This window comes from Melospiza melodia, chromosome 27 (genome assembly GCF_035770615.1).
Source record: "Melospiza melodia melodia isolate bMelMel2 chromosome 27, bMelMel2.pri, whole genome shotgun sequence".
NCBI classification, from domain to species: domain Eukaryota; kingdom Metazoa; phylum Chordata; class Aves; order Passeriformes; family Passerellidae; genus Melospiza; species Melospiza melodia.
In genome coordinates, this window is record NC_086220.1 from 5231049 (window position 1) to 5241772 (window position 10724).

Sequence of the window (10724 nt, forward strand, 5' to 3'; positions counted from 1 at the left end):
ATGGTGTCCCTGCCCATGGCAGGGGTTGGACAAGATGGCCTTTAAAGGTCCCTTCCAACCAAATAAATCTGATTTTATAAGGATCCAGGCCTAAACAAAATCCCTGGATCTGTGCCCCAGCACCCCATGGGCACATTTGTCCCAGAAGGGAAATGCTGTGGGTTGTGCTGCCCCTCACCTTCAAGGTCTGGGGCTCCACATCTCCCTGAGTTGCCTGACCTCCCTCAAACCCACATAAAACCCTAACCCCAGTCCTTGGAGGCCATCCCCCGTGTGTCACACTGACCCAGCTCTTCTTTTCTGATTTTATAATGATCCCGGCCTAAGCTAAATCCCTGGATCTGTAACCCAACACACCATGGGCGCATTTGTCCCAGAAGGGAAACGCTGTGGGTTGTGCTGCTCCTGACCTCCCTCAAACCCGAATAAAACCCTAACCCCAGTCCTTGGAGGCCATCCCCCGTGTGTCACACTGACCCAGCTCTTCTTTTCCCCCCCGGCACAGAAGATGGAACCCCACAGCCCGCCCTGCTCTCCCGGCACCCCGCCGCCTGCGTGCCCCCGGCCCCTGCAGGCCCCTCACGACCTCCACGCTCCCGGCCGAGGGGAGGAGAATGTCTTCAGCCACCTCCCGCTGCACTCGCAGCAGCTCGCCAGGACCCCGTACCCCATGATCCCCATCGGGGGCATCCAGATGGTGCAGGCCAGGCCCAGCTCCCACGCCAGCCTGGTGCCCGGCCCCGTGCTGCCCCTCCAAGGCGGACACTTCCCCTCAGCCAGCGGCCTCGCCCAGCTCAGCCGGGCCGCCACGAGGGACGGGGAGCCCCAGAGCCCTCCAGAGCCCTCATCGGTGTCCGTGTCCCCCGTGGCCAAGGTCTCCAAGTACACCCTGAGCCCGGAGCCGGCGGGTGGTGGCTTCTTGGAGGAGAAGATGAGGACTAACGAGCTCCAGCAGGAGCAGGAGGAGCATGGGCCTGCAGCAGAGGCCGAGCCCGCCCCAGCGGAGCAGCCGCGGGCCTCGGTGTCCCCAGGCAGCCCCAGCAGCCCCAAGGAGCCCCATGTGGAGCCCTCGGCCAGCGGGGAGGAACCCTCCAAAGCCACGGGCAAGCAGCCATCGGGCAGCTCGAGCACCCCTTCGGAACCAGCCTGCACTTTCATCTCAGCCGTCCCCTCACTGGCCAGGGACAGCCCCTCAGAAGCCCCCCATGGCCACCCCCAGGCCCCGCGCCCCAGGAACCTCTCCGGAGAGCCCGTCGGGAGCAGCCCTCACCCAGAGCACTCCGATTTAGGTCAAACTCACAAAAAGGTGGATGAAAACGCGGGAAGTACTTAAACCTCCGCCAGCTGTTCCACCTTTAGGCTTCCTCTGTAAAATCAACAGACATTTTCAACACTATTTCCTTTAGTATAATCATAAGAAGCACTCTAGTGAATGACCAAACCCATGGAAAATTCCTGGTTTTCTTTGTCCCAGTCTGGTATTATCTCCACATGTATGCAGTTACTTGTGCCTTTTTCTATACCTTTTGTTGCTTGAAATGTACAAAACTGTTTGAGGCTGTGAATATTTTTTTAAAGTTTTTTGGAAAGGGGGTTTGTTAGACGTTGTCTTTTTTGCCATTTAGGTGTGCGTAATCCTGGGCCTGAGAGATGCAGAAAGGAAAGGGTTAAGCATTTTAAAGAGGAAGAAGATGCACTGAAAACAAAAGCAAAACAGAAAAAAACCTTTTTTTTTATATTGCTTAAATGATTAAAAAAAAAAAAAAGAAAAAAACCCTAAACCCTTGCTCCTGTGTACAGAAGTTTATGATTCATATTTATTACATGCTTTATTTAATTCTTGCAAAGTGCTTGGATTTTTTTGGTTTTCTTTTTCCTCGCATCCCTATGGTTGTGCTTTAAACAGTTGAAACTGCTTTACATTTGAAAAAACGTGTTTACCCTGACCTTGTGACTGAAAGTAGCACTTCCTTGAGCAGGGGAGGTTCGTTGTGTGCAGGGAGAAAAATTGTCCCTCGAAAAGAGGACGACAAACTGCGAGCACCCCTCCCTCCTGCAGAACCCAGCAAAGCACTTTTCTAAAAAAAAAAAAAAAAAAAGGGACAAAAAAGAACTAAAAAAAAAGAAAAAAAAAATGTTCTTCTTCAAAGATTTACCTGCGAGAAGGTAGGAATGTATGGAATGTAGAGCCCGTGCCAGGAAGGGTCTCTCGCTGGACGAGCCTCCTGCTTGCTTTGCTTTAATCCTCCTGCAGCGCCCGGCAAAGCCCTGCCTGGGCTGGGGGAGCCTCTGCAAACCCTCCCTTGGTGTCAAAGGGGGAGGAACTCAGCCTTGAAAACTTTTCTCCCTCCAGCATGTTTGAGTTGTGGACAAGCTGCCTCCATCCCATCCCATCCCATCCCATCCCATCCCATCCCATCCCATCCCATCCCATCCCATCCCATCCCATCCCATCCCATCCCAATCCATCCCATCCCATCCCATCCCATCCCATCGTGTCCTGTCTGTGCCATCCCTTCTTCCCATCCTCCCATCCCATCCCATCCCATCATGTCCTGTCTGTACCATCCCTTCTTCCCATCCTCCAATCCCATCCCATCCCATCATCCCATCCCATTCCACTCAATCCCACCCAATCCCTCCCAATCCCATCCCATCCCATCCCATCCCACCCCAGGCTGCTCTGGGATCTCCAGGGATGCAGGAGGGCTCCAGGCTCTACTCCTCCTCTGGGGCTCTCGGTGCCTCTGGCTCCTGTTCTCACCTTTATTTATTTATTGGCGTGGGACATCCCCAGCTCAGCCCCTCTGGCATGGACAGGCCCTGTTTTTGGCTGGTTTTGGGAGATAAAAATGTTAATGCTGAATGGTGAATGCTTGCAAAATCAGCTTGTTATGCATGCGCAGCAGCTTTTTCCAGAGCAGATTTTTCAGGATGGGCATTCCTGGCAGAGCAAAGACCTGAACTGCCAATAAATCCGATACCAAATCCAGAGTGACCCCGACAGAGCCATTCCTCTGTCACAACTTTTTAAACCACAAAGCTTCAAGTCGTTTGCCCCTGCAGGTTCTTTACTACTTCAGAGGGTTTTCTGGTCGATGGAATCTGTACAAACCTCTTTTTTTTTTTTATTTTAACAAAAAAAAAAAAAAAAAAAAAAAAAGGAGATATAAATATTTAACCAGTGGACCAGTTCTTTCTTCTTTCAGAGCTGTTCCAGTTTATCGGGTATGTAATACACTTTTTAAAAAAAATAAAAATACAAAAAAAATAATAAAAGTAATCAAATAAAATCCTGAATGAGAACATATTTCCTTGCCAGACTTGATGAGCTACGAACTGTTCCCGTTTCACGGGCAAAGAATAGAAATTTTTTTAATAATCTTCTGTCATTTTTTCTTTTCTTTTTTTTTTTTTTTTTTTTTTGCTCTTCTTGTAAAAGGAATTAAGTCCAAAAAAAAAAAAAAAAAAAAAAAAAAAGATATCATGGAAATACCATTAAGGCTGTGACACTGACCAAAACAACGTCCAGAACCCATTTATCCCCTAATTAGCACTTTTATCAGGTTTCCCTTTTTCCCATCTCCCCCTTTTTTGGCCCCGAGCCTGGAAGCTGCTCCTGTTCTCAGAGGCAGAGCAGGGGCTGGAGCTCGGCTCTGTTCACTCGAGCTCTTAAGCACCGGTTTAAACCCTCCTCAGGCTTTAAGTGCGTCCTTAATCCGCGCTTAATCCCGGGGTGAGTGGGAGTGGAGTGCTCGGCCGGGGCTGGTGTGAGCATCCCTGGAAACCACCCATGAAATCGAGAGATTTCCCCGATTTCGGTCACTTTCTGCCCATTGTCACACTCTTAACTTGATCCAAGGTAGCTTTATGTATTTAATTTTACATATATATATATATATATATATATATATATATGTATGGTACATGAAATACTGCAGCAGCTGTGTCTGGTTTTTTGGTGCATTTGCCGCGAGTTTTGGGCTAGATCAAATCTGCTCAGCTTCTTTCTGTAACTGCATTTCAATCTTTAATCTATTTAAACTTTCCGTGGATTTTTTCCCCCTCTGTCTTTTGTGGGAAGAGGAGGAGGGAAAAGAGCCGAAGAAAACCCTGAAGTCTTTACATTGGTTTATTGATGATTTTGTTATCGTTGTTGTGGAGGGTTATTATTGTCATTATCAGGATTTTTAAGCTTTCCCAGCACCTCGAAGCTTTCTGCATCTCAGCTGCGGAGCATCGGGGCAGTTTGTGTGTAGCCATCCCGATCTTTTCACCCGGGGCCAAAAAATAACCCAGGAAAAGGAGTTTGGGAAAGGGCTGAGGTGCTCCCGGGGACATTCCCTGCCCGGATCCCCTCCCCATCCCCGGCAGCCCCGGAGCGGGGCAGGCAGGGACCGCCGAAAACTCAGGAGATGGGCACACAAAAATCTGAGTCCCAACCCAGTTTGGCTTCTCTGGCTGGGGTGAAATGGTGCTTCACGCTGTACCCAAGGGGCGAGAAGGCTCCCCCCAAAAAATAACTCCTTGCTAATTAAGGGCTAATGGTCGCACTGCCAGCTCAGAGCTCCGCGGGAGGGACCCGCAGCACCAGCACCAGCATCTCTGGCTGCGGGCACACGAGTGTGTCCCTCTGCCCCGTGCTCGGCCGAGGAGCGCAGCAATGTCACTCCCGGGGTTTTTATAGGGCTGGGTGTCGCCCCCAGCCCTCAGCGGTGGCTGCCGTTCCCAGCCGGATCCCTTTTGGTCCCCCTGTGTCACCCTCGGTGGGAGCTGATTGCTGGTCACAGCTTTTCGTGTCGCTCTGAATGTCTGTTCTGCCTGCAAATCAGGGATGGAAAATCCCTTTTTGCTTCCCACAAGGGCTGCAAGGGTGGCTTTGCAGAGCAATTAGTGGGATAATTTACCAGAGAATGTATTAATAATGTAAATGAAGAAGCAGAGCCCAGCCCTTCCTGTTCAGCAGCAGGTGGAAATAAAATCCCCTGCTTTTCTCACGGCAGAGCTTCTCCAATTTATAATCCATGAGGGCACGGCCTGGCTGCTCCTGTGGTGTGGCTGCTCCATCAGCCCCAATCCCACGGGGATATTCCACTGATTATTTTCACAGATATTTCACCCTGCTGAGCTGTTTGGGTGGCTCCCATCTGTGCAGCTCCTGGATCACACAGGGATGCTCTGGAGCCAGAATTCCTCCTGCACACAGAGGACTTGGCCCAAGCTCTGGGATCACTCCCTGCCTGTGTTCTTATACCAGGACTGACATCCAGAGCTCAGAAAGCTCCTGGACCTCAATCTTGAGCACTTTTGGAGTTTCAGCAACTCCTTTGTGCTGCAGCAGGGATTTAGCTCCTAAATTGAGCTTGGGGTCTTGAGCAGACCATGGGATGAGGAGAGGGCTCCCCAAAACCACCCCATCCTCGAGGCAGAGCTCTGCCAGCTCAGATTATGGCCAGTTCCTTGGCTGGATACCCAGGAGCTGCAGCAGGGAACAAATCCATAATGAAACAGCTGTAAATGTCCAGCTTCCCGCTGAGAAATGCAGTTCCTCACCTGCTCCCAAGGGTGACATCCCAGCCCTGGTGTCCCCAATGTCCCAGCAGTCCCAAGCCCTGCTCTGATCCCAAATTCAGCCCAGTTCTGCTGGGACAGGGCAGGTAATTCCCACCCAGAGCATCCCAAATCCTTCCTGCCAGGGCTGGGGCTCTGCCTCTCCCTGCCCAACAAATCTGCAGCTTTCCCTGCCTTGGGTTTTGGCCAAAATCCACAAGGACAGCACCTGAACAAGCAATATCCTTGGAGAAATCATTCAAATTGTCCCAGTTTCCGTGCAAAATCCTCCAGGATTTGATCTAGCCCTTCCCTGCTCTCCTTGTTTTTCCTCTGTTCATCATCTGCTTTTTTTTTTTTTCTTTCCTTTCCTTTTAACATTTCTGTCTATTGCACAGTATTTACAAATAAAACCATATTGTAAGTTATTTACAAAAAAAAAAAAAGAGAAAAAAAGAAAAAAAGGAAAAAAATAAACTAAAAAACATCAGTCCTGGTGGCATAAAACCAATCTGTTTTCATTACTGAGATATGATGGCACTTACGATCACTTTAGTAAATGTAATGTAAAAAATAATTAATAATAATAATTAATAATAATAATAATGTGTACGCAAATTTAATATACATGGTCTCATGTAAGATAAATATTTGCCTTTTTTTCTAAAAGGTGTATGTATTCTGTAAGTGGAATAGTCTGTAGAAAGTTTCTATATGTTCTTAAAATGGCAATACATTCCAAAAAATGGTACTGTAAATATGTACAGCGTCCAATGGAATTTGGTAGTTTTGCCTGTAATTTTATTTGAATTCCAGTTTCTACACTTGCATCTTGCAATGTCTGTATGGTTATATCAGTGCAAAAAAAAAATGCAGGTAAAAAGCACAGTCTGATGTAAAAACAACAAAAAAACTGAACAAAAATCACACAAAAAACAAGAAAACAAAAAAAAAAAAAAAAGAAAAATACTCAGTATTTGATGTTTGTGACCCTTATTGTAAATGACATCTGTACTGTGAATGAGAAGTTTTTACAAGTATAATATTGCCTTTACTACAGCTCAGATTGTCTGCTCGGTCTGGGCGTATTTTTAAAAAAACAGCATGTTGGAATAAATTTTAAAGTCCCAACATATCACTACGTGTGTGAGTGGCATCTTTTAATTACTGTTTTATTTCCCATGTCCCTGGAGGCACATCTGGATAAATCCTGGTTCTGCTGCAGCCACCCCATCCCTGCAGTGGAAATGCTGCCCTCATGGAAATGCCAAAATTGGAGTTTTTTCCAGTTTTTCCTCTTTTTTTCCCAGTTTTTCCTCCTCACAGAGCTAAGGCTGTGTGCAATGGATGCTCTGCAGAGGCCAGGCTGAATTCCCACAATTTCAGACTGGTTTGGGTGTTGGAAAGGACCTTAAAGATCACTCAGTTCCAACCCCAGCTGGGTCAGATCCCACTGGAGCAGGTTGCTCAGAGTTTGCAGTTTTTCCTCCTTTTTTCCCCCAGTTTTTCCTCCTCACAGAGCTGAAGCCATGAGAAATGGATGCATGAGAATAGATGGAGGCCAGGCTGAATTCCCAAATTCTCAGACTGGTTTGGGTGTTGGAAAGGACCTTAAAGATCACTCAGTTCCAACCCCAGCTGGGTCAGATCCCACTGGAGCAGGTTGCTCAGAGTTTACAGTTTTTCCTCCTTTTTTCCCCCAGTTTTTCCTCCTCACAGAGATGAGGCAGTGAGAAATGAAGGCATGAGAATGGATAGAGGTCAGGCTGAATTCCTACAGCCCAGACTGGTTTGGGTTGGAAAGGACCTTAAAGATCATTCAGTTCCAACCCCAGCTGGGTCAGATCCCACTGGAGCAGGGTGCTCAGAGTTTGCAGTTTTTCCTCCTTTTTTCCCCCAGTTTTTCCTCCTCACAGAGCTGAAGCCATGAGAAATGGATGCATGAGAATAGGTGGAGGTCAGGCTGAATTCCCAAATTCTCAGACTGGTTTGGGTGTTGGAAAGGACCTTAAAGATCACTCAGTTCCAACCCCAGCTGGGTCAGATCCCACTGAAGCAGGGTGCTCAGAGTTTGCAGTTTTTCCTCCTTTTTTCCCCCAGTTTTTCCTCCTCACAGAGCTGAAGCCATGAGAAATGGATGCATGAGAATAGGTGGAGGTCAGGCTGAATTCCCAAATTCTCAGACTGGTTTGGGTGTTGGAAAGGACCTTAAAGATCAGCCAGTTCCAACCCCAGCTGGGCAGGGACAGATCCCACTGGAGCAGGATGCTCAGAGCCTTGTCCAGCCTGGCCTTGGACACAAATGTAAGGGAAAAAAATTAGGATTATTATTAAAAAATCTGGAATTTCCACCTTTCTCTTGCTCCTCCTCAGGAACTGAGCTGCACTCAGCCCATCAATTCCATTTATTCACCTGGAAATCCTCCTGGGATTGCCCTGCCCTGCCACCATTTGCCCCATCAAAAACCTGCCTGTGCCTGGGTGTGCTGCATGTTGGGGAGGTGTCACATGGGGAGGGGATGACGCTGGCAATTTATTTACAGACAAAGCCTGTCTTTTAAAACCTTCCTAAAACCCTCTGATTTTATAGATTCCCACAGGGGATTTGGGGCTGAGAGGAACAGGGACCTGGAGGAATGGACCCTGACCGAAATCAGGGATTTGGGGCTGAGAGCATCAAGGACCTGGCTCCAGGGATTTGGGGCTGAGAGCAGCAGGGATCTGCTTCCAGGGATTTGGGGCTCTGCTAAGGAGAGAGCTGAGAGCAGCAGAGACCTGGCTCCTGGAATTTGGGGTTCCACTGAAGAGAGAGCTGAGAGGAACCAGGATTTGGGGCTCCACTGAGGAGAGGGCTGAGAGGAACCAGGATTTGGCTCCGGGGATTTGGGGCTGAGAGCATCAAGGACCTGGCTCCAGAGATTTGTGGCTGAGAGCAGCAGGGACCTGGCTCCAGGGATATGGGCTTCCACTGAGGAGAGGGCTGAGAGCAACAAGGATTTGGCTCCAGAGATTTGGGGTTCTACTGAGGAGATGGCTGAAAGGAACCTGGCTCCAGGGATTTGGGGCTGAGAGGAACAGGGACCTGGCTCCAGGGATTTGGGGTTCCCCTGAGGAGAGGGCTGAAAGGAACAGGGATTTGGCTCCAGGGATTTGGGGCTCTGCTGAGGAGAGGGCTGAGAGGAATGGGGACCTGGCTCCAGGGATTTGAGGCTGAGAGGAACCAGGATTTGGCTCCAGGGATTTGGGTCCCCAGGGAGCTGGGAGGAGGAGGAGAAGGAGGGATGGCTGGGATGTGCTGCACAGAGCAGCCAGGGACAGCTCCTCCTGTGCCCCGTGTCCCCAGCCGTGCTGGTGACAGAGTGTGAGAGGGGACACAGCCCCTGTCCCTCTGCCGGGGCTCCTCCCCACCTTGGCCAGATGGTTTGGGGCTGTTGCTCCCTCCCAGGAGGAGCTGCCGGCGATGGAAGGGGTGGCACGGCCACCCGGGCTGGTGCTCGTTGTTATGACAACAGGAGGAGGATGCTGAGAGCAGGGAACGGGGAGGGAGAGAAGGAAAAGGGATCAGAGAATCAAAGAATCAGAGAACTGTACAATCATTAAGGCTGGAAAAGACCTCCAAGAGCATCAAGGCCAAGCTTTGATCGAATCCCACCATCCCCAGCGAGCCATCTCGCGAAGGGCTGGATTTTGTGGGGCAGATGGGGTCAGAGAAGGCAGTGAGGGACAGGCTGAGGGGTGGGCTGGGCATGGGGTAGGGAGGGAGGGCAGCACCAGGGATAGAGGGCACCCAGGGATAGAGGGCATCCCAGGATAGAGGGCAGCCTGGGGATAGAGGGCACCTCAGAGATAGAGGGCAGCCCAGGAGAGAGGGATAGAGGGGACCCCAGGATGGGGTATAGATAGATGGATAGAGGGCAGCCCAGGAATAGAGGGCACGCCAGGAATAGAGGGCACCCCAGGGATTCAGGGCACCCCAGGAATAGAGGGCACCCCAGGGATTCAGGGCACCCCAGGGATAGAGGGCACCCCAGGGATAGAGAGCAACCAAGGGGTAGAGGAAAGCCTCAGGAGACAGGACACCTTAGGGATGCAGGGCAGCCCCAGGGACAGAGGGCACCCCAGGACAGAGGGCAGCCCGGGGATAGAGGGGCACCCCAGGGATCCAGGGCACCCTAGGATCAAAGGACAGCCCCAGGGATAAGAGGGCACCCCAGGGATTGAGGGCACCCCAGGGATGCAGGGTGTCCCAGGGACAGAGGGCACCCCAGGACAGAGGGCAGCCCAGGGATGGCATCAGGACTGGGCTGTGCCTTACCTGTGACACTGCTGGGCACAAGAAGGGCCTGGCCGTGCCTGCAGGGCTGAGTCCCAGCAGCACAAACATCACCAGAGGTGGGACCTGTGCATTGGGCAAGAACTGGGACAACAATGCCCAAAGCAGCAGCCCCCGCGGGGGTCACTGCAGCTGATCCCTCCCAGGCAGAGCTGGCAGCCAAGCTGTGACCTCATCCTCCAACAGGCACTGCTCAGACAGGCAGCAAAACAACCCAAAAATCCACCTGGTAACAAACCCTGTGTCCTGCTGGGGTCACCACTGCCCCGCCAGCCTCAGAAGGGGCACAAAAGGGAAATGCAGGAGTTGCCAGGGGACGCCCGGGGTGTCAGCTGTGCTTTTCATTTCAAACTGGTGTCTCCTAATGTGTCCTTCTCCATGAACCCACAGCTCCTGTGCCCAGAGGATGAAGTGGAAAGCTTGTCTTTCATCATTAGCAGGTGAAAGCAGCCCTATCCTCTGTTTTATGGGGGAAAACCTGGAAGTGTGTCCCGGTGTGCTGCCAGCAGGGATTAACAGCCCTGGGAAATGCAGGAGTCCCCCTGCCTTCCTGACAACCTGCTCACATTGCTCAGGAACTGATAAATGCAGTTGCTCACCTGCTCCTGAGGGGTGACAGCCCAGCCCTGGTGTCCCTAATGTCCCACCGGTCCCAAGCCCTTCTCTGATCCCAAATCCAGCCCTTCCAATGGGAGAACACACAAAGTTCTCAAACCCAGATGAGGTAAACGCTGCAGAGGCACAGCCTGAGTCCCTGGCTGACCCTGCTCTCCCAGCCTGGGTTATCCTGTGATCCCAAACCAGAGAGAGAGAGATGGATTAAAACCTCCCAGCTGCTCAA

The 10724-nt window shown here is 50.7% G+C and overlaps 1 protein-coding gene across 3 annotated transcripts in view; it reads left to right on the forward strand.

The window, feature by feature from the left end:
* Positions 1 to 6685, forward strand: part of HIVEP3 (HIVEP zinc finger 3) — a 370775-nt gene extending 364090 nt beyond the window's left edge. For all 3 annotated transcript variants that reach the window (XM_063177548.1, XM_063177546.1, XM_063177547.1), the window contains one exon: positions 506 to 6685. In XM_063177548.1, coding sequence (XP_063033618.1) covers positions 506 to 1333 — 828 coding nt within the window. In that variant the 3' untranslated portion in view covers positions 1334 to 6685. The remainder of the gene's footprint in view (positions 1 to 505) is intronic.
* The last annotated feature ends 4039 nt before the right edge of the window (positions 6686 to 10724 follow it).